We start from the raw sequence: 27,780 nt of genomic DNA on the forward strand, positions 1-27,780 counted from the left end.
CCCCAAAAAGGTTGCTGCTGAGGCTCATCATAAATCTTTCATCTCAAAACATTTCCTGCAAGAGGAACAATTTAAGATGGAGCATCAGTCTGGAGCACCATGCAGACCTGGAGACAGTGTCCATCAACCTTTATGTTTGCTGATGACGGGAGGTCTCCTGTTCCAAGCCTTGCTGTTTGCTTGTTGTTGTTGTTATTGTAGGGTTTAAAACCATTTTCCAGCACAAGATAGGCTATACATGACGGCCAATATAAATGGTGGAGGAAGAACCACCAACCCATGAGAAGCTTTCTCACATACCCACATTGGCCGAATCCTAGACTCAAACTCACACAGACGAAGGTAAGATGGCAGTGATCTATAACAGTGAGCACTTTAGACCACTCTGCCACTCTGGGCCATGTTGTTTGGTCTAGCCTCAGTGCCCAGGACCCATCATGTTTGCAATAGACAGGAAATTTTCCAATTTTGAGTCATGCCATTTTGTATAGCCTCAGTATTTATTGTTGTTGTTGTTGTGGGGTTTAACGCCATTTTTCAGCACGATGGGCTATACATGGCGGCCAGTATTAATGGTGGAGGAAGAACCCGGAAAACCCCGGAAAGAACCACCGACCCACGAGAAGCTACTGGCAAGCTTTCTCACATGCCCACATTGGCTGAATCTTAGACTCGAACCGCCGCAGCCTCAGTATTTACAAAAGTTATAGAAGCTGTGGCTTCCAGTGTCAGGTATCTGGGGATTCCTCTTCGAGTTCTAGATGCCGATTGATGGTATCAGTTACTTCACATGTTCCACTGTGGCTTGGTTAAAACTTACACTGGACCTCGAGAAATCAAATCTCGTTTCATCTCATGACTTTGTTTTATGTGAAATAATTTCCTTACCAGTCTGGGCCAGGTTCATGTTTCTCCAGATAAACAGTCTTAGGTCTTTTAAGAATTCCATAGGCCAAGACCTTGATGTCTTCCAGACTTTATGAAGTTTATGTTTCTCTCTCGGGAACCTGGAACTCTATAGTTGACTTTGTACCCCTGGAAAGACTCCATTTATGTTCTCTCCAGTTTCTTCTGTTGTGAATCTGGAAGCCACATATGATTCACTGTCTGCCCATATGTCTCTGGGGATAGCACTTAAGTACCAATTAAAAATTACCTGCCAAAAAAACTACATGTTTTGGAAAACAGGTATATCAACTTGATATATAACTAACCAACCCGTTAAGTAATGGTTTGATTTGGCGCTTTATGACACAGCAACATAAGTAAGTTAATTAGTGCAAAGGCAATTGGAATAAAAGGCCTTGCCAAGGACACACCACATTAATTGACCAAGGCTGATCAGATTATAGGATTCTAACCTGCACCCTTCTGGTCACGAGTCCAGCATGCTAACCACTGAGACAACATTGTTTCTATTCATTATTGAGAGTAGTTCCATAAAAACTCACAAGCCAAAAAATATTATGATCAAAGAATAGTTTGATTAGCAAGTTAAAATATTTTTTTTTAATGTCACACATTCCAAAGCCTATAGCTCATGAAAATTACAATGATTTTGTACTCCTGATTATATGGGGCATGAAAAGTTTATTCAAAATAAACGAGTGTCCCAATACTTGCATTTATTTTGGGTGATTTAAAGCAGACATTTGGCCATGATCACATATTCCAGCAGTGGGATAGTCTGGTTTAGAACTAGTTAGTGCAAGGTTTTGTGACCAAAATTTTGCACTTGTTTATAAAAGTGAATTTTGTTGTTTTTCTAAAAACAAAATCTTTATACAGTGTATAAAGTATGTTTGCAATAATCCATATGTGTATTAATGTTTGTGATGGTTGCAAATACAGTATTTCAAATACAGGATATAGTAAAACCTGTCATGAGATTCCACTTGTCATAAGAGACCAGGTTCTCCATTCACAGATTTATTGATTACGAGTATATAGTGTTCTGGCCCATCAAGAGAGTCCACCAGCCTTACAAGAACATTATTTCTTTTACAGAAGGAGTGGTCTTTCAAGACTGGTCCTACTGTATTTGCTTGTCTTGCCAAAAGTGGAATATTAGGATAATTGCAGATACTCTGAAAGTAAAATCTTTAACCTTTAAAACATTTAAATTCAAAATATATCCTAAATAAAAAAGAGAATGTGAAAAATTGTTGATCTTTGTTGCAATAACATTGCAATTAGCAAAAATATATTTGAAAAATGTATTGAAAGTATTTTCTATTAATTACTGATACAAGTACTGATTAATTACAGATGTTTTTCAGGAAGGCTCTTGTAATCTTAAGAAAATGGATTGTTTGATTTACGAATGTTTAATGAAAAGTATGGAAGGTTATATTGTGATGGGAATCTCACTAAAGTGTCATGTTCAGAAACACCACAGTGGCCATATATGCCTGGTCTGGACAAGATGGAAGGATATATTGTGATGAAATGTTGGTAAAATGTCATGCTCCTAAGACACACCACAGTGACCATACCTGTCTCGTCTGGCAGGATGGAAGGCTATATTGTGATGAGGAAATCTCAGTGAAGTGTTGTGCTCAGAGACTCACAAAAGTGACCATATTTATCTGGTCTGGCGGTGAAGTATCGTGCTCAGAGACGCACCACAGTGACCATGAGACACTCCACAGTGACCATACCTGCCTGGTGTGAGCAGGATTCAAACCCACATTATTCAGGTGACAAGTGTGGCACATCAGCAACTAGAACGCCAGAGTGGCTCTTATTTGTGGTGGTGGCAGATGTTCAAAATTTGAATAGACTTCATTTTTGTCTCCTGACCTTTTGTTATCTTCATACAATTCAGATGTATAGAAAAGCAACATTTTTGGGGGGAATATGTGTGGATTTTTTTAAAATAAACATTTTCTTCCTTTTTATGTGCATGAATGTAGAATGTTCAAATTTGAAAGACTATATTGAAACAAGATATGAAATATATCAAGAAAAGAATATGACTGGTTTCAGGTTTGCTTTTATTTTCAAATACAATATGTATTTGTATAAATTCAAATCTTATTTTTAAATCTGTACATGGGGCATAAATATTTCTAGGTGGGAAGCTGTATGTAAAATGTCTGCAGCAGTTTTGAAATAAACACCATTGAGAATATTGGAGTAGTGAGTTAGAGCCAAGACTGTCTTAGAAAAGAATGATGACATGCATTTTTATAGCACTTATGTTGATTCAAGATTTTATAAATTGTCTGTTTTTTTCCATCTTTTTCAGAATGTAACTTCGATGTTGTAAACTTACTGTGGAAGAGCAAAGAAAATGTTTCAGTCAGGACAGATGCATCACATTTATAATATAATAATTTAAGTTCTGAAGAATTAAAACCGTTGACTTACTATAGCTAACATCCAAGAGACTTTACTTGTTGTGACATCTTTATCATCTATAGATATGTCGGCTGTTGAAGCAATAGTGGTCAGAGACTCCAGAAGTCTAAGCACATGTCAGGACTCTGTTACAATGACAACAACAGAAAATAAACTATCTTCATGTTTTGCAGAAGACAATAGTTCTGGTGACAGTGTTGACAATGTCAAAGAATCAAATGCAGCCATGAGCACTGAGAGTTCATGTAAAAAATTGGCTGTCATTGCCACAATAGATAACCAGTCAAAATTTGATGTTCTGGAAGAGAATTTGGATGCCATGGCCACAATAGATAACCAGTCAAAATCTGATGTTCCAGAAGAGAATGTGGATGCCATGGCCACAATAGATAACCAGTCAAAATCTGATGTTCCAGAAGAGAATTTGGATGCCATGGCCACAGTAGACAACCAATCAAAATCTGATGTTCCAGAAGAGAATGATGAGGACAAACTAGTCAGTAATTTCAGTAACTCACAAGTGGTCACAGACAGTGACAGTGTTACTGTATGCAAAGATCTCACCACAGCAACAGCTAAGAAATCTGGAATCGAATTGCAGGACAAGGAATGGAATGCCCACAATTTTAAGAATTCTCAAGAAGATAAAGAAGTTGAAAATATTTGTGTTGGTCAGGATTTGGTTAACACAGCAGCAATAGTAAACTCTGAAACTCAGGAAAAGAATGGTGCCGATATTGCTACAGACATACCATTTGAAAATATAGACCGCATTGAAGATTTTGTTGCCACGGTGACAGTGAAAACCGAACCCATTTCTGATGACCTAGATAATAGTACAGAATATGAAGTTGATAAACGTAATTTTCATTTAGACCTGCTTCAGCCTAGCCATATTCAGGTTGATTTAATTACTGAAGACGGTAGAAAGTTGGAGCATCAAAGTGGTGGTAACGTGGAGGACCCAGTGGGAAGCAGTCTGATGGCCTACAGAAATGACAGTGATGGAGAAAGTGATGCAGAGTCTAGTTGCAGTTCCACAACAGTAACTAGCTCTTCTGAGAGTAATGATGTAGAAAAAAGCAATGAATTAAACACAGAGGCTAAAATTAACAGGTCAGTTTTCTTTCAAAAATTTACTGCAAAGCAGTTATGTCTGCCTCACATAATTTTGTATGCCATGTTTACTGAATACCATTTCAGATTAATAAGGAGAATGCTAATGATGCTGTATACAACGTTCAGTTTCTATTTCTTTAATGTTGTGAGCATAATGTTAAACACATCCGTCCGTCGTCCCTCCATCCATCCATCCACAAACTCGAGATTTTAAAGTAATGCTTTGATCATGGGCTTCACATGCAGGCCAGAATGTACAGTAATGCTTATGTTAAGCTTAAGACTCCTTAGAACTCGATTCTAAATATATAAATTATGCTTAATTTGTTTTGTTCTTTATTTTTAATGTAATTAATGGATGACTTTTTGGTATGCATTGTAGCTTGCTTGACTTGGATGAGGACATAGATGAGAAGAAAGTGAAGAAGAACAAGTTTGGTTTGGAGGACATAAGGACACGGGGAGAAATGTCTCTAGATGTATGTATTTCAATGTAATGTATCTCCCAGGCCATTTTTTTATTATTATTCTTGGGAATGAGTTGGTTACAACTATAAATAAATACGTATCACTGTATACCCAGACGTGATTTTTCTGTTTTAAAGCGGAATTCCACTTTTCTTCTATATTGATTTATATTAATTGCAATTTGTGTTTTAAGAATATAATTGGTAACATAAATATTTAAATTGCCATGCCGAGTGGTCTAAAGCACTCTTCATTATGGATCACTGCCATCTCACCTCTGTCTGCGGCAGTTCAAGTCTCGTATTCAGCCAATGTGGGTATGTGAAAAAGCTTGCCAGTAGCTTCTCGTGGGTCGGTGGTTCTTTCCGGGGTTTTTCCAGGTTGTTCCTCCACCATTAATACTGGCCAACATTTATAGCCTTTCGTTTGCTGAAAAATGGCGTTAAACCCCACAACAACAACATCAATTGCCATGTACACATTATTTTTTTAATACTATATTGTGGAATTCAACGAGAGACTCTGAAAACAAAATCAATAGCTAAGCAAATACTATTTAGCCAATGCCTTATGTTACACAGACAAATAATAAAATCTTACAGTTACAATCCTATCAATGGACTGTTGTAACGAAGCTGTAAAGTGAGTGATTACATTAAGAAAACCCCTCTTTCTAAAGATAGATGTACTTGCACACTGGCTGTGTCGATTCGGTTAATAAAAAAACAGTGCTTAAATCATTCATATACTGACTTTAATTCTATAGTGTGTTGTCTATGAACAGTTACAGTAAAGTTTTATCAGCAACAACAGACCTGTTTACCCGTCCGTATTTTACTGTATTTGTATGGAATAAAGCCCATCCATACTGTCATACATTCATTGATTTGAAAGCACAAATTGTGGTTGCCCTTGTTTACTAACTTTTTTAGATTAATTTTTAATTTTAATTTTTAAGCCATTTCTATTCCATTTCGTTTTGTTGTGTCGTTTCTTTGGTCCGCATCCGCAGTCTGTGCAACATCACTGATTTTAACATTCTCAACATCAGTTGTTTAAACAAAGAAAATGCTGCTGACAAGAAAGTTTCAGCATGAAACTGATGAAAATGGAAAGTCTAAACATAGAAAGCAGCATTTTCTACCAGTCTATAATACTCTGTGGTCATGCCTTAAACCATCATCTAAAGGAGAACATTTTGTGCTCTGCACTGTTTGCAACTTTTCCTGTGCACATGTTGGAAGGGATGACTGTTCACATGTGGAATCGGAAAATCATGCAAAATTGGAATTGTTAGTAAAGGGAAATAGAAATATTTTGTCAGTCATTAAGGGAAAGGAAATCAGTGATCAACACATATATCAAAAACAAGTAACGTGCTGAGGCGATTCTCTGAGTTGATCGTAAATATGAATTTTTCATTGAGCACAGCTGACAAGTTAATGGAAACAATGAAACATGTTCCCAGATTACAAAATTGCACAAGGTATTTAACAACAATCAGTGTAGCTTTTACCAGAGTGGACAGATGACCAGCTGGATAGGAGAAACAGTGCCTATTATAATGCCATTTAAAACACATAGGCTAAGCCTTCATTAAAGCATTAATTCCAAGTGGATCAGTTTGATATTGTTGGCAAACTTTGTACAAAATAATATATCATTTCCATTCTAGTAAATGTTGACAAAGCTGATGCTAGATTTTATGAAATAATACGATTGCCTTCACCTATGTAGATGAAGTTATTATTTTCTGAGTGGATAACAATGTCTATCATAATGTTTTGTATCAAGTCTTCCTTAACCGTGTAAAATGTAGAGAATTGGCTTTATTTAAAATGGATATGTGTGAAGCTGAGAAAACAGGTTTTCTAGAAGAAGTAACAGAGGTAAAAAAAACTGAATGAATTTGGGTGTGTGGAGGTATTCATTTCTGTTTTTTATCACTATAATATAAACAGGATGTTTAAGTCTGCAGATTTTGCCTTGAAAAACAGAATTGCCTGAATACCAGCATCTTTACAAACTAGGAGTTATTTACAGAATATTGTATAGTCAGTATGTTGTGCAATACTACATAATGGCAATTATAGTGTATTGATAGTGTCTACTATTTGTGAGCTGTTTCACAGGTGATGTGTGCTGTGTTAAGATGTTAGAAACACTGAATGAAAATACAGACTGTCTTTTAAAAATACTGACAGACATTGCTTAAAATACTGACAAAATGTATGGGTAAACGGGTCTGTAACAAAATAAAACGAACAATAGGAGCTGAAAGCTGTGTGAATTTTTCTCTCGTGTACATGGTGCAGAGGTTGTTTCAGACAAGTTTATAAATCTTTCAATGCCATTTTATAATGAACTTCCTTAAAGTAAAAATATAAATTTTTTTTATTAAGGGTAGTTAATTAAGCATTTGTAGTTAATTAAGCATTTGTACTAACTTGCAATTATGATACTGTAATCTAGTTACAATTCATTACAGTAGTGTTTTTATTTTTAAGTCATTGCCAAAATACACTGAATACGAATATGATAGTTTTAAACATGAACCAAATGTGTTTATAATATAGACAGAACTCAGAAAATTTTCTACTTGAAAATAAAGTATTGCTTAAAACAATGCAAATATGCATACTGGGAAATAGATGGCATAATTCAGATAAGAGAATGAAAACAACACGCACACACACACACACACACACACACACACACAGAAATGTTATTCACAGTTATATTTTATTCACATATGTGTATTATACATATTACATGCTATACACATGTGTATTATACAGATACATATTACATGCTGTACACATGTGTATTATACATATACATATTACATGCTATACACATGTGTATTATACAGATACATATTACATGCTGTACACATGTGTATTATACATATTACATGCTGTACACATGTGTATTATACATATTACATGCTGTACACATGTGTATTATACATATACATATTACATGCTATACACATATGTGTATTATACAGATACATATTACATGCTATACACATGTGTATTATACATATTACATGCTATACGCATGTGTATTATACATATTACATGCTATGCACATGTGTATTATACATATTACATGCTATACACATGTGTATTATACAGATACATATTACATGCTATACACATGTGTATTATACATATTACATGCTATACACGTGTATTATACAGATACATATTACATGCTATACACATGTGTATTATACATATTACATGCTATACACGTGTATTATACAGATACATATTACATGCTATACACATGTGTATTATACATATTACATGCTTGCTATACAGAGATATTTGTTAACACATACATGCATTGTTATTCTCTGATATACGTTGTACATATATTATTCAGAGATACATGTTTTACTTAGTTATATGAAGATACGTTTTATTTGATACATTCACTAATTAAGAACATCGCTTTAGTTCATATTTTATGAAAAAGTTAATTCTGTTAAATTTCCCAGGAATTGCCACCTATTGAAGATCTGCATATTACCGTGGATGAGAAGGTCAAGCTTCTGCCAGTTGGACAGGTGTCAAGTGTCATTGGATGCCTAGGTAATTAAGTTGGACAGGTGTCAAGTGTCATTGGATGTCTAGGTAATTAAGTTGGGCAGGTGTCAGGTGTCATTGGATGTCTAGGTAATTAAGTTGGACAGGTGTCAAGTGTCATTGGATGTCTAGGTAATTAAGTTGGACAGGTGTCATTGGATGTCTAGGTAGTTAAGTTGGACAGGTGTCAGGTGTCATTGGATGTCTAGGTAATTAAGTTGGACAGAGTTCATTGGATGTCTAGGTAATTAAGTTGGACAGGTGTCAGGTGTCATTGGATGTCTAGGTAATTAAGTTGGACAGGTGTCAGGTGTCATTGGATGCCTAGGTAATTAAGTTGGACAGGTGTCAGGTGTCATTGGATGTCTAGGTAATTAAGTTGGACAGGTGTCAGGTGTCATTGGATGTCTAGGTAATTAAGTTGGACAGGTGTCAGGTGTCATTGGATGTCTAGGTAATTAAGTTGGACAGAGTTCATTGGATGTCTAGGTAATTAAGTTGGACAAGTGTCATTGGATGTCTAGGTAATTAAGTTGGACAGGGGTCATTGGATGTCTAGGTAATTAAGTTGGACAGGTGTCATTGGATGTCCTAGTAAATTAAGTTCTTTATAAAGCAATTTAAAGTTTTTGTTACATGAAATACTGTTTTGTGTAAATGAAATGAAGGTTCTTGTTTATAGTGTAATGGGAAGGTAATTTTGAGGAACATGTATAGATGAGAATTAATATGTTTTCGTGTAATTTTTGGAGTGTTGGATGGCTAATTATGTGTTTAGATTTGTCATTTACTTTATATCAGTATTTTTTTTATATCCCAGTTTATGTTTAGAAAATGTTGTGCTTCATAAAAATGTATAATTGTAGAAGTTATGAAATCTAACTGTGTAGATAGCCACAGAGATCATTTATAGATCGTTGTCTCGAAAGATTATTATTGTCTAAATTGATTTGTGAAAAATATAAATATGGTGACTTCTCTTTACTTACAGTGGTTATTCAGTCTAACCAGCAAATCGCCCCGCTGAATGAAGATACTGTTCTTTTCTTAGAGGACCGAACAGCTATTGGACAAGTGAGAAAAATTTTGAAAAATAGTTCACTGTAACATCGGGAGTAAATTCTTTCAACATTGACATTTATCATTGTACAAAACATGAGTAATAATTGAAGGATTTAAAGGTCCCCAAGACATTTAAGTTTTCATGTCATCCCAAAGACATTAAGTCTTCATGTCATCCTCAAGACATTAATTCATCAAGTCATCCCCAAGACATTAAGTCTTCATGTCATCCCCAAGACAATAAGTCTTCAAGTCATCCTCAAGACAATAAGTCTTCAAGTCATCCCCAAGACATTAAGTCTTCATGTCATCCCCAAGACATAGCTGCCAACCCTCACGAATTTGGTGTGAATTTCACGACTTTTTCAGCGATTCACGGATTCACGCCGTAAGACAAAAATTCATGAATTTTCCAATCCTCAATTATTTTAAATCTTTAATAAAATAACCGATTTCCCATTAAGCGCTAGTCGTGATATTCGCAGTTGCCGAAATGGTCTGGTACCACTGGTCACGATATTAGTAGATCTACAGCTGATTAGTACAGTTGGCCCGGTCGCAAGCATTTTAGCCTATTTTAATCTATATATATAAGAGCAGTTTTACAAGTGCTTTTGAGAGAAACCGGGGCCTAACCGGAAATTTGATCTGCGCATGTGTCAAAACACTGATTCGAGTTACCGTTCAGCATCGCATGTAAGATTTTGAAAACGTCTTCACCACCAAGGAAAAAGAAATGTATTACTCAAAAAGTGAAGTTTAATTTGGAATATATCAAAAATTGGCCGTGCATTCTGCCATTAAACATTGATATTCATTCATGCTTTTTGCACTCAGTGTGCCATCGCAGAGACGATGTAAAGAAGAATGTCGGTTGCAAAATACACGTAGAAGTTGGGAAAATTAAGAATTCGTAGATTTCGGTTCTGGAATATTTTAAATCATTGGCGGAAGACCCGCAGGCTACCAACGCTTAAGCATTATTTGTGAGTTTTCTTGTGTTGAACACAGTCTACCTTTATCAGCTGGAGACCATGCTAAACATTTGTTCTGACATATGTTCCCGGACTCGAAAATCGCTTCCAAATTTTCATGTGGAAGAACCAAAAATGCTGCAGCTCCTGTGCATTCCTCACAGCAACAGTGACAGCGAAAGAGTATTTTGTTTAGTGAGGAAAAATAAGACAGACTTTAGGGTCTCCTTAACTGCAGAAAATTTGCCAGCAATTTTAGTCCCCAAGATCAACCAGGATGCAAGAAGTTGGAACTGTTTTTAGTGTTTAGAAAACAAATTTACGATCAAGCAGTTGAGGAAGTTCAAGTCTGCCATAGTATCACGTCTTGATAAATAAATATTTCTGCATATATGTAGTGTTTTATTTTTATTTTGCGAACTTGATATAGTGTAGTATTGACGGTCGGAGTAGTCAGAGTGGATGGAGTTATTGTCATGGTATTTTTCACGAATTCATGTCCAAATTCACGACTTTTTATCCCTATTTTCACTAATTGTGAACCTGGAAGGTTGGCAGCTATGCCAAGACATTAAGTCTTCATGTCATCCCCAAGACATTAAGTCTTCATGTCATCCCCAAGACATTAAGTCTTCAAGTCATCCCCAAGACATTAAGTCTTCATGTCATCAATCTCATTAACTAATGCATCTTTCCTCTATTTCTATAGCACAGAGGGTGCTAGGTATCACATTGGTGTCTACATGAGTCAGAGCTTCCAATAGCGCACAAATGTGCATCCCTGACACTATAAAATTAAATTAAAATTGATGCATTAAAACCACAGCCTACAATAAAAATTGCTGACCAAGTAGATTTCCACCTTGCAGAAAAGGTCGAGGTTTCTTAAAACAGAGGTCTCAAGGATTTTCTACACTGTCTGTTGAGGTCGTGCTCATTAATTATGCATTGTGTAGCCAAATAAGTATAGTGCATGTGATCTTGAAAGGATAACATGCTAAGGATTCAAATTAATTTAGAAGATAAACCCTATGATAACCGTTCCGGTGGCCTAGTGGTTAGAGCGTCCGCCTCGGATGTGGGAGGTCGTGGGTTCAATCCCCGGCCGAGTCATACCAAAGACTTACAAAAATGGTACTAACAGCTGCCTCGCTTGGTGCTCAGCATTAAGAGGTTAGTGTTAGGACTGGTCGGCCCGCTGTCAGGATAATGTGACTGGGTGGGACATCATGCTACATGTCTGCGGCATGATGCCCCAGTGCTAGACATCACTATAAACTGCCATACTGCAGACATCGTAGTGATATGACTGAAAAAGTGTTAAAGCTACGTTAAAAATCCAAATCATAACAACAACAAACCCTACGATAATAAATAATACTACAATTTGTTGCTTTCACATCGAGACTTTTGTTGTAATCATTATGTCTTTTTTCAACAAATTATCAAAAATAGGTTGGCAAGGGTCAGAGGAAACTCGGATTACAGTATTTGGATTACGTTGTTTTTGGAATTTAAAAATAAAATTTAAAAAATCGGTCAAAAGTTTTGGTATCATCTCTTTATTTCCACTCGTATAAATTTAAGAATCTGCTTTAACAAACATCACTTCTGCTAGAATTTTCATTGTTTTCTATTTGTAGCCACTGTATATTACCCATTTAATTTCCAAGAAAACAGACAGGTTTCATCAATTTGAACTCGTAGATTCATCATATTCATTAGGTGTCAGACAAGCCTATGGTTTTATAGAAAATGGTACCATATTATAAGCAAGACGCTTTACTCTGTGGCTTGTGTATGTTATGTGATGGAACAGAAAATGTTAGAGCAGATGGATCTTGCAAACTTGAAATCATGTCAGATCAGATAAAAGGACAAATCAACACCGTTTTACAAACTTTAAAAGTAGAATATGAGAGTAATGTAATACAGCTTATGGGATTGAGCACATGAATGTGCATTGCAAGATTTAAAATTAAATTTACGATCATCCATTTCTGTAATTTTCAGATATTTTTGTTTTGGAGGGTGTGGCATATTACTGTCTAAATAACAGCCATGTGTAGCATGTTCCCAAGTCAACAGGATATCAATTTTAATACATAAATATTTAAAAAATTACAAATAAGTAAAACTGACAAGGTTTTGTGTCTCTTTATTCTTGGCATGTATGCCCAATATGCTTTTGAGACTGGACTGCAACCTTTGCTGGTGGAACTCCAATTTTCACCAAAATTCTAGTGCTCTCTCTCTCTCTCTCTCACACACACACACACACATACATACACACAACAAACACAGACACACAACTTGCTGTAGAAACTATAAAGTGGGATTCTTTAACATTTTGTAAGGACCCTATACAGTTCAAATGTCCGGGTCCTTGGACTCATAAAATGTCAATGTAACAGAAGCCCTGTGAGTTGAAGTTATATTTATGAGTTTTATATGCATGCCATAAGGCAGAGTGTCACATTTTTTATTCCTTCTGATGAGTTAACAAAACCTGTCAAGGACCTGAGGTGTTTAAACCACTCCAGCAGATGGGAGGGAATGCCTCCACATACTATTAGGCAGCACCTATGTTAACTAAGGGACACATGTACCCTTTTCAATTTGCCAGTATTCATCACAATAAGTATAATAAAATATTTGGTACAGAAAGAAATATTGCACAGTAGAGGTTATTAAAGAAGGTTCGTGATTTTATTTCTACATTAATAATAATGTCCATGCACTAAACAAATGAAGTGTTTCTTTGTTAACCATTTTCATCTCTTACAATATTTCATAATTTACATAGAAGTTCCTCAATTTCAATTCTGTTCAGTATATTTCCACTAGCCACATTGAGATTATGCATTTAAACCACTTTGAAAATGCTCATGCCTGCAATTTCCCACTCAATCCACTGTCAAAAACAGCAATTACCCCACCCAATCCACTTTTCAAACACTGCAAATACCCATCTCAAATCCACTGTCAAGCACTGCAGTTACCTCACTCTAACCACTGTAAGCACTTCAAATAACCCACTGAATCCATTGTCATAAAACACTGCAATTACCCCACCCAATCCACTGTCAAACACTACAGTTACCCCACTCTAACCACTGTCAAACATTATTTACTCCACTCAGTCCATTGTCAAACAGTGCAATTATCCCACCCAGTCCACTCTCAAAGACTGCAATTACCCCAGTCAATCCACTCTCAAACACCAACAAACATGGGTATCATGTATGTGCTGCACACAGTGAACCTTAATGATAAAGGGAGTACACGTAGGTTCCTCATTTATTATATGCCATTTAGCGTACTATATTCACTAATGATTGGTGACATTTCCATTTTTCATTTATTGCAAATATTCACTAAGGATTGGTAATAAACCTACTGTCAGTTTGGTTGTTTATGGACTTAAGAATTGAGAAGAACCCCAAATTATTTTGGTGGGAATATCCAGGAACACCAAAATTATCTTGGTGGGAACATCCATGGAACATTTTACAACCCAAAGCTGCCAGTGACCCTCAGAATTTAGCAAATTCCCATTTTGTAATCCCGTTTAGTGGAAAGGTGGAGATAAAATATCCCGTAGCAGTTTAATCTATATGCAGCACTGGAGAGCCGGACAATAACTGATGTGGAAAGATGTAAGTTTTCTTAAGTCTGTAGTATAAAGGACTTAGATCCTGTAGCCAATGTAAATATTATGTACCTTTTTCAGGTGTTTGAGATATTTGGCCCAGTTGTCTTTCCCTGGTACTCATGTCGGTTCAACAGCCCCACTGACATAGAAAACAAAGGAATCAAAGTAGGAACACCAGTTTTCTGTGCACCAGAGGAGGAGAACTTCACTAAATATGTCTTTGTTAATGCTCTCAGGCAGTAAGTTTAATTTTTGATTCTCATTATTATTCAAGTATATTGTAGATGATCTTCAGGAAGTTCTTTTATCATTGAATTGGTAGTGTTATCATTTTTTGAGACTTTAAGAAAAAAAGTTGAATTTGAAAATTGTTCACATTCTTTTCTTTTCAGTGAACACTGGTGTAATAAATTTGTTATAACGTTAGAAAAATTACCTAATTTTTTTATTCTATGAACTGTATAATGATTTAGTGATCTTGCTTAGAAATATTTTATGTTGCCATAGTCACTACACCTTTGATTTTATGAAGTCATACTAATGCGCTTTAGGTCCAGTCAGCATGTCTAATGTACTTTTTTCTATAATTGTCATATCAATGATAATGTTAAATGCAGCTGACAGACATTATACATGATGGATTTTTGTTTATGACCCAGGGGACACTTGGGTTGTGAGAGGGGTTAAAGTGGAGTGAGAAAAGCATAAGAAGGAAAGACCAGAAAGGAGTCTTGTGCAGCACCTTATGAAAGGTGTGAAAATGGTCAATTCCTGATAATGTCATTCGTAGCCATATTTGGGTATCTTGGCCATACTTGAGAACATCTGAAAGTTAAGATTTTATAAATGGTTTAAATAAAATCTTGGAATCACGCTTAGAAATTTTTAAAAAGATTATATAACTTTGTAATGTTCATAATCATAATACCTTAGGAGAACTACTACTACCTTGCAAATCCAACCCGTTCTGCCGTAACAGTTTGTTACCATCACACATTTAGGTCCTTGCATGTGGAGCCTAAAGGACTTCACATAAAGTTTGGGCTGTAACTATTTGGTACCTGCAAAGTTCCTGATATACGTGTAATTCCATTACAAACAATACCTGTTGGTGAGTTTCTATTATAAGCTGTTCTTAGCATCTGGGTGCCTTTTTCCTTACAGTTAATTGCCTCTTAATGGATATTGTGGAACCTGCTTTGTATGTATCTATAATGGTGCCTTATTTCCCTTTTATGTGAAGGTTTTTGTGTATAATATAGACACTTGTGTACATTTCTGTATTGCTTCACTCTGGTTGGAAAACTACAGGTTGGCTTTCTATACACTATTTACTCAGTTGCGTCCTCTTTCATGTTTCTATAGACAACACTTGATTGATGTTTATCTGCATAAGCATTCCATCATATTTAAAAAGCTTGGTCACTCACAAAGGTAGCCTATGCGACTTCACAAGATATTTTTGGACTACAATATTTACATGTCTTTATGGGGGCCCTGAGTGGTCTAAAGCGCTCTCCGTTACGGATCACTGCCATCTCACCTCTGTCTGCATGGGTTCGAGTATCGGATTCAGCCAATGTGGGGTATGTAAGAAAGCTTGCCAGTAGCTTCTCGTGGGTCGGTGGTTCTTTCCCGGGTTCTTCCTCCACCAATAATACTGGCCGCCATGTATAGCCTATCATGTGCTGAAAAATGGCGTTAAACTCTATAACAACATGTCTTTATGCCCTTTAGAAACTCCTTATTTATTTATAATTCCATCATTTCTGGTATGTACTTGTGAGATTCATTTACCATGGCATCCGTAGCTTTGGAATGCCGTCCTTCAATAATTCTACCTGTTGTCCTTGACCTTCCCTACGGGTAGCATTGTAATTGGGATCATCTGCTATCACTTTCTTTCCAGGTAACCATCATTTGGTGTAGCACTGTGCCCATGCTGTATTCTAACATCATATGTGGAGGCCCACAGGTTTATACTTCTCCCTATAGGTGGTATTATTTTATTTTACCTGTATGCTCATTGGTTTATTAGACTTCTTATCAATTTCTGGACCAACTTTTTTAATAATTAGCTTTGCACTGACATTGTGTTCTAAAGGACAGGTGCAAGGCTATAGTTTTCTTTTTTTTACTCTACTTGTCTTCTGATTAGAACCATGGGCAAAGTGCAAAAGCAACTCATCATGAAGACATCAACAGTCTGCATGCTGAACTTTCCTCAGTGAGAATTTTTGGCAGACATGGGAGAGAAATTAACTTAGCCTCCAACCATGAAGCGCCAAACATTGACACAGTTCTGGAACCCAACTCGCCACCATAGGACCATATTTTTGCAACTCCCTCTGGGTGGGGCATTGTGGAACTGCAAGAGACAGAGCTAACAAGCATCCAAGTTCCGTTTCACTCAGCAGACATACGGACATGTTGCATGGATCAAACATCCCAGACTGATGGTCAATACAATATCCTCCTCACATGTATGGCCTATTTCCGTTGTGACATGCCTCCATTCTGAAGGCATACAAACACGAATGGCATGTTTTCAGAGTGGTGCACAAACAAACGTATCATACCTCTCCAGGTATCTGTACCACAAGTTGCTAACTTCCTCTGTCGTAGAAAGTTCACACCATTTATTATACTATGATAATAGGTTATTGCTCCATGATTGCTGACACCTTTCCTCATCATGGAAAAAGAGGATATCGGAGAAAAAAAGGACTTACCTGACCTACTTTCCAACTTTTCCCCAATGTGGAACGTGTTTTGGGTATTACCTACCTGAATAAGACATATCAACCACTTTCAAGGGCATGTCTGGCAAACCTTTCCAACAAGACCTTCTTCCTCATCGCGTTAGTGACTGCAGGCATTATTAGCGAAATACATGCCCTATCAGCTGAATGAATTACATGCAGTTCTGACAAGCTGGGTCAGTCTCACTTATGATGGCATCCTCTTTTATTGCCAAGAACCGCCTTCCTTCCAGAGATAACCAGACTTTCATCATGAAACCTCTGTCTCATCTTGACACATCAGCTGAAGGCCACCTACAAAACCCAGTTCGGCTTTGAAGTGGTACCTTAATAGAACAGAACTGTTGCGTCAAGGGAGATCACACCTGTTTCTTCTTCTCAAGACGGGACAGGAAGATATATCAACACAGACTATCTCGTCCTGGATTAAGTGGGTTATGCACTCAGCATATAGGGAAATAAACCCAGCTCAGATGAACTTGTTACACATTTTGGCTTATGATGTTGGAGCCGTTGCCACCAGCCTAGATTTAACCACATCTGTTCACTAACCAACATCATTCAGACTATGGGATGGAGATCGGAGTCCACATTCTGTAGCTTTTATCTCTGAGATCTGTCATCCCAGAGGGCCCAGTTCAGTTTGGTTGGACCTAAATCCGCAGCTGAGCAGGTAACTCTTCCAGGTCAATTGACAGATGTTTAAGAGGTGGTATCTTAATACACATGCACCCTCCCAGCCTTCCCACCTTTACATACATAGAGAGTGTGCCTTTCGCTCCAGTAGTAACTGACACATTCTAAGACTTCGCTGCAAAGTCTTATACCAAAGAGATCACCACTCTGTCTGACCACCACATAGGTTGACAGACGTTTTGCTTCCTTTAGCTAAAAGTATCTGGGAGGGCTGGATTTGTGAGGTAGTAGTAGTTCTTCTAATTTATTGTGATTAGGTAAGTATTCTCAAAGAAACAGTTTATAATTAAAAATTGGTTTCATAAAAGTATGACTGGCTGCAAGTGGTTTAGTTTTTTTTAAGTGAAACTTGCAGATTGTCCTTACTAGATACTTATGTGGCCATGAACCTAAAATCACATGCTAGTAACCTTATTTGATAAGTGTCTTTGTAAATCACATGCTAGTGACCTTATTTGAAAAGTGTCTTTGTAAATCATATGCTAGTAACCTTATTTGATAAGTGTCTTTGTAAATCACATGCTAGTAACCTTATTTGATAAGTGTCTTTGTAAATTATATGCTAGTAACCTTATTTGATAAGTGTCTTTGTAAACCACATGCTAGTGACCTTATTTGATAAGTGTCTTTGTAAATCAGATGCTAGTAACCTTATTTGATAAGTGTCTTTGTAAATCATATGCTTGTGACCTTATTTGATAAATGTCTTTGTAAATCACATGCTAGTAACCTTATTTGATAAGTGTCTTTGTAAATCACATGCTAGAGACCTTATTTGATAAGTGTTTTTGTAAATCACATGCTAGTAACCTTATTTGATAAGTGTCTTTGTAAATCACATGCTAGTAACCTTATTTGATAAGTGTCTTTGTAAATCATATGCTAGTGACCTTATTTGATAAGTGTCTTTGTAAATCACATACTAGTGACCTTATTTGAAAAGTGTCTTTGTAAATCAGATGCTAGTAACCTTATTTGATAAGTGTCTTTGTAAATCATATGCTTGTGACCTTATTTGATAAATGTCTTTGTAAATCACATGCTAGTAACCTTATTTGATAAGTGTCTTTGTAAATCACATGCTAGAGACCTTATTTGATAAGTGTTTTTGTAAATCACATGCTAGTAACCTTATTTGATAAGTGTCTTTGTAAATCACATGCTAGTAACCTTATTTGATAAGTGTCTTTGTAAATCACATGCTAGAGACCTTATTTGATAAGTGTTTTTGTAAATCACATGCTAGTAACCTTATTTGATAAGTGTTTTTGTAAATCACATGCTAGTAACCTTATTTGATAAGTGTCTTTGTAAATCATATGCTAGTGACCTTATTTGATAAGTGTCTTTGTAAATCACATACTAGTGACCTTATTTGAAAAGTGTCTTTGTAAATCATATGCTAGTAACCTTATTTGATAAGTGTCTTTGTAAATCACATGCTAGTAACCTTATTTGATAAGTGTCTTTGTAAATTATATGCTAGTAACCTTATTTGATAAGTGTCTTTGTAAACCACATGCTAGTGACCTTATTTGATAAGTGTCTTTGTAAATCAGATGCTAGTAACCTTATTTGATAAGTGTCTTTGTAAATCATATGCTTGTGACCTTATTTGATAAATGTCTTTGTAAATCACATGCTAGTAACCTTATTTGATAAGTGTCTTTGTAAATCACATGCTAGAGACCTTATTTGATAAGTGTTTTTGTAAATCACATGCTAGTAACCTTATTTGATAAGTGTCTTTGTAAATCACATGCTAGTAACCTTATTTGATAAGTGTCTTTGTAAATCACATGCATGTAACCTTATTTGATAAGTGTCTTTGTAAATCATATGCTAGTAACCTTATTTGATAAGTGTCTTTGTAAATCACATGCTAGTAACCTTATTTGGTAAGTGTCTTTGTAAATCACATGCTAGTAACCTTATTTGATAAGTGTCTTTGTAAATCGTATGCTAGTGACCTTATTTGATAAGTGTCTTTGTAAATCATATGCTAGTGACCTTATTTGATAAGTGTCTTTGTAAATCATATGCTAGTGACCTTATTTGATAAGTGTCTTTGTAAATCAGATGCTAGTGACCTTATTTGATAAGTGTCTTTGTAAATCAGATGCTAGTAACCTTATTTGATAAGTGTCTTTGTAAATCATATGCTAGTGACCTTATTTGATAAGTGTATTTAGTAAGAGGCATAGCTATAATGGATTAGATGGAAATAAAAGTCTTTGTGAAACTAACATTCAGCCCCATACCATGCAGCAAGTTAATATGTTTAGTATCAAATGTTCCCATCAAGTAGCACCATGCAGCAAGTTAATATGTTTAATATCAAATGTTCCCATCAAGTAGCACCATGCAGCAAGTTAATATGTTTAATATCAAATGTTCCCATCAAGTAGCACCATGCAGCAAGTTAATATGTTTAATATCAAATGTTCCCATCAAGTAGCACCATGCAGCAAGTTAATATGTTTAATATCAAATGTTCCCATCAAGTAGCACCATGCAGCAAGTTAATATGTTTAATATCAAATGTTCCCATCAAGTAGCACCATGCAACAAGTTAATATGGATAATTTCTGACGTTCCTATCAAACAGCAGTCTGTGCTCAGAAGTCATGTTATTATACTGTAAGATTTGAAATTGATACTTTTCCAATGCAAAATGGAACAGGTTAAAGGTTCATCAATTTGGTACATAGCAGCAATGTACTTAATGCCAACTGTACCTTTTAAAGCATGTAGGTTTATGATGGTGAGCCATGAAAAGTTATTCTAATGTTTCTGTTAGAAAACGTGTACAGTAAGGAAGGTTTTGCTTTTTGCCACTATTCAGTGATTGTACTGGTTTCAAATCACTTTTGTTTGGATTCTGTCACATTTTTCCCTGTCTTTTGTAGGCTGAAAGGTTCAGATGCATCCTGGGAGAACAATAATGAGCCACCAGAATGGGTAAATATATATAAGGAATAGCTTATTAGATTGGTTTGTACACAAATAATTACACATTATGGAAGACACCATTAGACTGGTTTGCACAGATAAAATTACTATAGAATGATCCAGTTTATTGAAAGCTTGGTAACTCAGATTATTTAAAGGTCAGGTTTAATCAGAATTGAAGTAGTAAAATTTCTGTTAAAATATAATTTAATTTTTTTTTTATCAAACATCTATTTAGTTATTTGAGTTTCAGTGAAAACATGTAGAATTACTGTATTGAGTTTTTTGTAATTGATGCAACTCTTCATTCCTCATGCTTACTACAATCAGTAACAATGCCTCTTAATGTCAGCTTGCTTTCTGGACTCAAGTTATAAATGAAAGACGATAATTTTACATCCCTTTAAATTGGAGCATATCTTTCACCCTTACCTTTTACATGGTTTTGTTTTAAATAATGATCTAACTTGTTCCTTAAATTAACCTCAAATCCATTCATACATCACAAAGAGGTCATTTAAAGTGTGATTTTTTTCTAGTGAAACACTTTGTACATGAAGAGAGAGAGAGCTGTAAGCATCATCTTGTCTGAATTGCACTTAAATTGCTTTTTTGTTGCCAGCGTACCTGCAGTAAACTAATTCTAATTAGATCATTATCCAGAGTCATTCTAATTAGATCATTATCCACAGTCATTTTAGTTGGATCATTATCCACAGTCATTTTAGTTGGATTATTATCCACAGTCATTCTAATTAGATCATTATCCACAGTCATTCTAATTAGATCATTATCCACAGTCATTCTAATTAGATCATTATCCACAGTCATTTTAATTAGATCATTATTAAGTCATTCTCTTTTATTCATTTAATTTCCCTTGTAACCTGGTTGGTGGTAGGGGTGCCACAGATGACGTTGTGACAATCTCTCCATTTTGCCCTGTTCTTTTGGACTTTACAAAGTCCATGTCTGTCCACTCTTTGATGTTATCTTCCCCATCTCTTCTTCTGTCTACCATGTTTTCTCTTTCCTGTCACTGTGTCCTGTAGGATTGATTGTCTTTGACAGGGCAGATGAGTGTGAGACATGACGATAAAATCATAGTTTGCATTTCATGGTGAGTAGATCTTCATATGATCAAATTACATTTTGGATTCTAACACTCAACCTCCTCATTGGAGACGTGGTCTGAGATATTCAGGATCCTTCTATAACAACTCATCTCTAAGGCACGAATTCTTCTCTCCAGTTCCCCTGTTAGGGTCTATATCGCGTGTACAGGAATATGGATATGATGAAAGACTGCATTAACTTGATCTTGGACCTAAGCGTGTGGTTACTGTCCTTCTACATAGTCTTAAGCCTAGCCAGTGCAGCTTTTGTCTGTGCATTCTTAGGAAGAACCTCAGAGGCGATAGCCCCTAGTTAATTAAAGCTTGTCACTGTGTCCAGCTTTTGTCTGTTCACTCTTATTTCATCCGCTCTGGTGGCCTATTGGTTAGAGCGGATGCAGGAGGTCATGGGTTCTATCCCCGGCCAAGTCATACCAAAGACTTACAAAAATGGTACTAACAGCTGCTTCGCTTGGAGCTCAGCATTAAGAGGTTAGTGTTAGGACTGGTCTGCCTGGTGTCGGGATAATGTGACTGGGTGGGACATCAAGCTACATGTCTGCAGCATGATGCTCCAGTGCTAGACATCACTATAAACTGTCACATTGCAGATATCGTAGCGATATGACTGAATTTTTTTTAAAGCTACATTAAAAATCCAAATCACACACACATGCACTCTTTTATTTCCATTTAGATACAATTTGGGTGGTTTATCATTGGCTTGATCTTTTCACCACTGATCTCCATTCCATGCTTTTTTGATGATTGGTTGAGACAGTTCACTAAATTTTCCAGTTCGTGTTCATCGCCTGGCAAGTAATCAATGAAAAAATTGAATATTTGCAGGCCAAGCAGCTCGTATAATACAAGTTGCATATGCACTGATCTTTAATGTGTAAGTGATACATGAAGTACTAAAATTACCAGCCATTTCTGTTAGGAAATGTATGAAATTACTTCAGAAGAAACATGTATGTCTTGTCCTTTTATTAAGAATCTAATTTTTCTGTTATTTTCTATAAGTTTGTAGGACTAGATAACTTGATCTAAACGATAAAGCCATTGCAGAGTTACAAGCTCTTTAAAATAAGGCATTCAGTTGACATTAAAACAGATGAAAAAATTAAACATGTTACTAGCCTATGTCTTTAAATAAGTAATAGAAAAGAGTGAAGACAACAAGCTTCTTAAAATTTAACATAATTTATTTCTCTAGAATAAAAAGTGAAAAAAGAACTTAGGGTATTGCAAATTAATTCGAAGAATTAAACAACACAAGTACTATTAATGAAAAGTTCTAAGTGAATCACAGTTCAAATCCCAATGAAAATCCAAGATGAAAGGCGATGAACAATGCAATAGTCAGCATTGTACTGATCAGTGTTTTATCTACCCATATGTCATGCATCAAATATGCAGACTTTTCCAATTTGACGCACAAATATAATCACCAGTATGTACATTCATGCACACCAGTGTTATGTTTTGCTGATGAACAAAAAACAAAGGTGCTGTCTAAAAGTCATCGCCGGTACATAAATTGACGCACCCAAATGTTATGTGTTGCTGATAAACAAAAAACAAAGGTGCTGTCTAAAAGTCATCGCCAGTACATAAATTGACGCACCCCAATGTTATGTGTTGCTGATTATCACATAATTATGGTTTGGTCAAACTACTTTAATGGCTAGATTACAACTATCCCAAACAGGGAAAACACATGCACATCAGTTTCTTATGCTAATGTTATCATAATACATAGGGTTACACATGAGTGTGGAGCCTGCAGCTGACCTTATGTGACCTGTAACTGTCGCATCACTTGTAGCAACAGGCTGTTAAAACCTTGTAATCACCATACCCAACAAAGAGTGGAAAATAAACGCATGATTTAAAGTGATTCTCACAAGAAACTATTTTATGCGCACCTTTGTCATGCATCAAAGCACTAATTTCCATTCGCTCAATTGTATGCCTTGCATTGTTCCAAGATACTCTCAGCGTTTGAAAATGGGATCCAAGGCCAAAAAAAAAAAAATAGATCCGAAACAAATGAAATTATCTTTTGGACTGTGTTGATGACCAACCAATGATATTATTGTTATTTAACCAGTGGAGACTTCATCATCCAAAGATGAGGTAATGGTTACTCTTAAGATAAAACATATTTTGTGCAGCAATGGTTGAAAACATAGCTGGCTGCGTTTTAGAAAGAGAAGTCGAGTGAAGAATGTGACAGTGAAGACACCTTTATGTTTTGCCATTATGTACAGAGGTTACAAAAATCTCCATGATGAAAAATGTGCAAAAAACAACTTTCAGAACAGTACACTGGCAAGGCATTCTTGGTTGCCAGAACTTAAACTGCTGATTGAAGGTCCACAACACCAGGCAGATTTGAATCCAGGTTTGCAAACGTAATTTCTTCCAAATAAGACATAGCAGTGAAAATGCTACAGAAGTGTATACATTGGCTGATGTTGAAGACATCCTTTTTTAAAAAAATTAAGGTCTCTTCTTAATTTAATACACAACTTGATGGCTTAAGAAATTAATGCCATAGTCATTTTGAGGAATTCTTCCAATCAGTATGACTTGGCTACTACCTGTTCAGAGTTGGAGAGCCTGTCAAACATTGTTCAGGATAGTCTTTTACGGGACTTGCAGAATTTGTCTTTTGTGACAGCATTGGCAGATGAAAGCACTGACATATCCAATAATAAACGCCTTGTCGTACATGCTCATTATTTCTGATGACATGAAACCATCAACAACATTTTTAACAAATATAGAATGTTCAGAGGCTTCTAAAAACTACTGAAAACTGCTCATTGGCTTGAATAAGACTCAGGTTTGGATTTTGACTCACTGTTTCTTGCCTTAATGAGTCAAATGATTTGCATAAAAAAAACACTGACTGATGCATCAACAGTCTCTTACTGAATCACAGAACATATTAATCCAGTTTTTGAATTCTGTATAAATTCCAGTAAAAGTCCTTGTCCAATAATTAATTTAGAGCACTTTAATATTTCCAGGGAAAACAATCACTTAAAATTCAATAATTTGAAGAAAATAAAAATTCAGCCCCAAACTGGTCACAACTTAAACCAACTTGACTTCTCAAGGGTTAAGGCACGACTGATTGAATTCTTATCATAACATCAGTTATAAGATTAAATAAAACGCAAAACAAATTCTGGATGGCATTCAAGAGTTCGTCTTTCTAGCAAAATATAAATATGTTTACGAATTAACACGTGCCTCATGTTACATAGTATGACCTTGATTCTTATTCTGACAAAGAAAATAACAAAATATTTTAAAAAATTGTGTACCAAAACTATCAATGATTTTAAGGTCAGCAACTAGATACAATGTTTCTATTATTAGGTATTTACATCAATGAAATAAATTTTTAAAAAATCAAGTCAAACAGAACTGAACTTAATTCTGAAAAAAATCAAGGCCAGTAAACAATATTACATTACAATAGCATGTAATGGAATAAAAAAAAAATTAATCTAACAAACAAATACTTAAATTAAATATATATAACACATTTGACAGATAGCATCCTAATATGAAATGTTTTCAGTTTGTACAGATGATGCTGATCCATCAGTGTGAAATGTTTTCAGTTTGTACAGATGAACATTTGAGCTGAAATGAGAAATTGTTGTCCCCTGTATTATATATTAAAAAATCATAGGAGTCCCTGTTTGGGGACTGGTTTAACAAATTCCAAGAATACAGGTTGATTTTAAAAAAAATTCAGTCCTTGTTTATACAACAGTATATAATTTTGAAGGTCTTTTGTCAAAATTGAAATCAACCCTTTTTGAAAATGTTTTTTAAATGATGGATACTTTTATCAGATTGTCTTAAGGAAATTAAGTTGTTTGAAAAATCTTGTTTGTTTGTTTTTTTGGCACAGATAAATTCAGGGTTAAACTCTTTTTGTTACAAGACCAGATTCTAATTATTTGCATTTATTGTTTTTTAATACTGTAATAGGATATCTTTGCTTTCTATAAGATGCATATATATATTGCTATAAAATTCTATAGCATTAAAGTTTTGAAAGGAAACAAAAGTAATTTATGTTCATTATGGTGTTCCCACATAGCAACACAATGCAGGTCAGCAAAATAAAATTAGAATTTATATTCTATACATTGAAATGACTTTACATGCCAATTTATAGGAATATAATCAAACTTGTTTTGTGTGATATATATTGTGGGGTTTTTTTTGTACATGATCATCTTTTCTGACTTAGATCATTTAAAGTCTTGAAAGAGAACCATCTTTAGGTTTAGAAAATCTATGTTTTATAATCTAAAATGTTCTTTCATTCCATTCAGTAATGGTCATATGTAAACCTTGAAAAAATTAATTTCCTTCTGGAAATGACCTGGAAATTTATCTTTAGAAAAGTGGGGGAACCATGATTTTAGTAATTTCAGGAACTGTGGTAGATCAGACTTAATCATGGAACACATATCTAGATAAGTCAAATATACGATTAGTATAAATGATTAGCAGAATATGCTATTAAACATCAAAACTGTTTGAATTATAGGTTTGTGAATTCTCTGATGATGAGGAGGAGAAGAGAGCTAAACAGAAAAAGCGAAACAAGAACATGAACACAGAGGAAGGAACTGAGGACACCGTTCAAATGCCAGAAAATAAAAAAAAAAGAAACAGACAAAGGGAGAAGACTCAAAAGTCAGTAAAATATTTGTACAGGAAAAAATTTGTTTTTCTTCTCAATTTTTTTTCAAAGGACAAGCTGTTGCAGTCACCAGTAAATCTGGCATTTGTTAAATAGCAGCTTTTTTTTTTTTTTTGTAATGGCTATATATGTACTAATGTTGTTAAACTGAGGCATTTTCCATTTCTGTTTGTACAAGTTGATTTCCATTAGACTTTCTGTATACAATCACAAAGAACATCTCCATGGGATCAGCATTAGTGGTTGCTATGAGGCAAATGAAACTGAGGTCAGAGCGGATGAAATTTACAAGACTGGGAAAGAGATTTGTGGGTACTGCTGATGAGTGTGTAAGAGGGCAATGTAAAAAAAAATAGAAATTGCAACTGAAAGGATGTTGTAAAAGTAAATTTATATTGCACATGATAGTTCCTTGTACAGATTGTATCATGTAGCAAGTCTTTTGCTGAAATATCCCATTTGAAGTAAGGTCACTCGTTAGATATTTGTGGTCTTAAGCCTACCTGATGTGACATATATGAAACTGTAATGTTCTAAGTGTCAGTTATATTCACTGAGATTTCAGTTTAAATTTGTCATCAGATATACCATATTTGATTGCCAATAGTTAAATTATTCAGTCAAACATTCAGTTACCTTGTTTATACATCATATTTCCGGTGTGATTGTTTATACGTGTCATTTGAACAGTACACGTGTGAACTGCCAAATCATATCATGTTGTTGGCCATCCCATCACATCAGAGGTTTTGGCACTGAAAAAGGAAGAAAATGTTGTGTGTGTGATTTGGATATTTTAATGTAGCTTTAACAATTTTTCAGTCATATTTTCAGTAATATCAGGTATTCATGTTCAAAGTATGCAGAGAGTTTTAGCAGCAGTCATGGTTCTATTTTCTTGAATAAATGAAACTTTTTTATTTTACAGTTATTTTGGATCCATTGCAATACCATTTCTATTTTTGTATGTTTGCCATAGGATGCTGTCCATCTGTCTCTTTAACCAATTTCATTTCTGCATAAGAAGTTGTTTGCTAACTACAGTTACAACACTTTTTGAATGGCTAACACATCGGGTAAGGAAGAACCCTATTGATTTGGGGGTCAAAAGCTCAAAGGTCATGAAAGAAGGAGAATTGTTTACTTGTGACAACTTGAGTTCACCACCATCTATAGTTATCAAATGGTGTGCACTTGGAATAAGGAATAATGGATCAGTTTTCAGATGAAACTGTCACAGATACAGAACACTGGCAAAAAGTTGAAATATGGTT

General features: G+C 35.3%; 1 protein-coding gene across 1 annotated transcript in view; it reads left to right on the plus strand.

The window, feature by feature from the left end:
- LOC149802419 (uncharacterized) overlaps positions 1 to 27,780 on the plus strand; it is a 50,478-nt gene that overhangs the window by 952 nt on the left and 21,746 nt on the right. The window contains exons 2-8 of the mRNA XM_089951626.1: positions 3,251 to 4,479; positions 4,865 to 4,961; positions 8,459 to 8,552; positions 9,538 to 9,620; positions 14,316 to 14,476; positions 20,605 to 20,656; positions 26,351 to 26,499. Coding sequence (XP_089807752.1) covers positions 3,428 to 4,479; positions 4,865 to 4,961; positions 8,459 to 8,552; positions 9,538 to 9,620; positions 14,316 to 14,476; positions 20,605 to 20,656; positions 26,351 to 26,499 — 1,688 coding nt within the window. The 5' untranslated portion in view covers positions 3,251 to 3,427. The remainder of the gene's footprint in view (positions 1 to 3,250; positions 4,480 to 4,864; positions 4,962 to 8,458; positions 8,553 to 9,537; positions 9,621 to 14,315; positions 14,477 to 20,604; positions 20,657 to 26,350; positions 26,500 to 27,780) is intronic.

The sequence above is a fragment of the Sinohyriopsis cumingii genome, chromosome 3, assembly GCF_028554795.1.
Source record: "Sinohyriopsis cumingii isolate HCF-2022 chromosome 3, ASM2855479v2, whole genome shotgun sequence".
In the NCBI taxonomy this organism is placed as follows: domain Eukaryota; kingdom Metazoa; phylum Mollusca; class Bivalvia; order Unionida; family Unionidae; genus Sinohyriopsis; species Sinohyriopsis cumingii.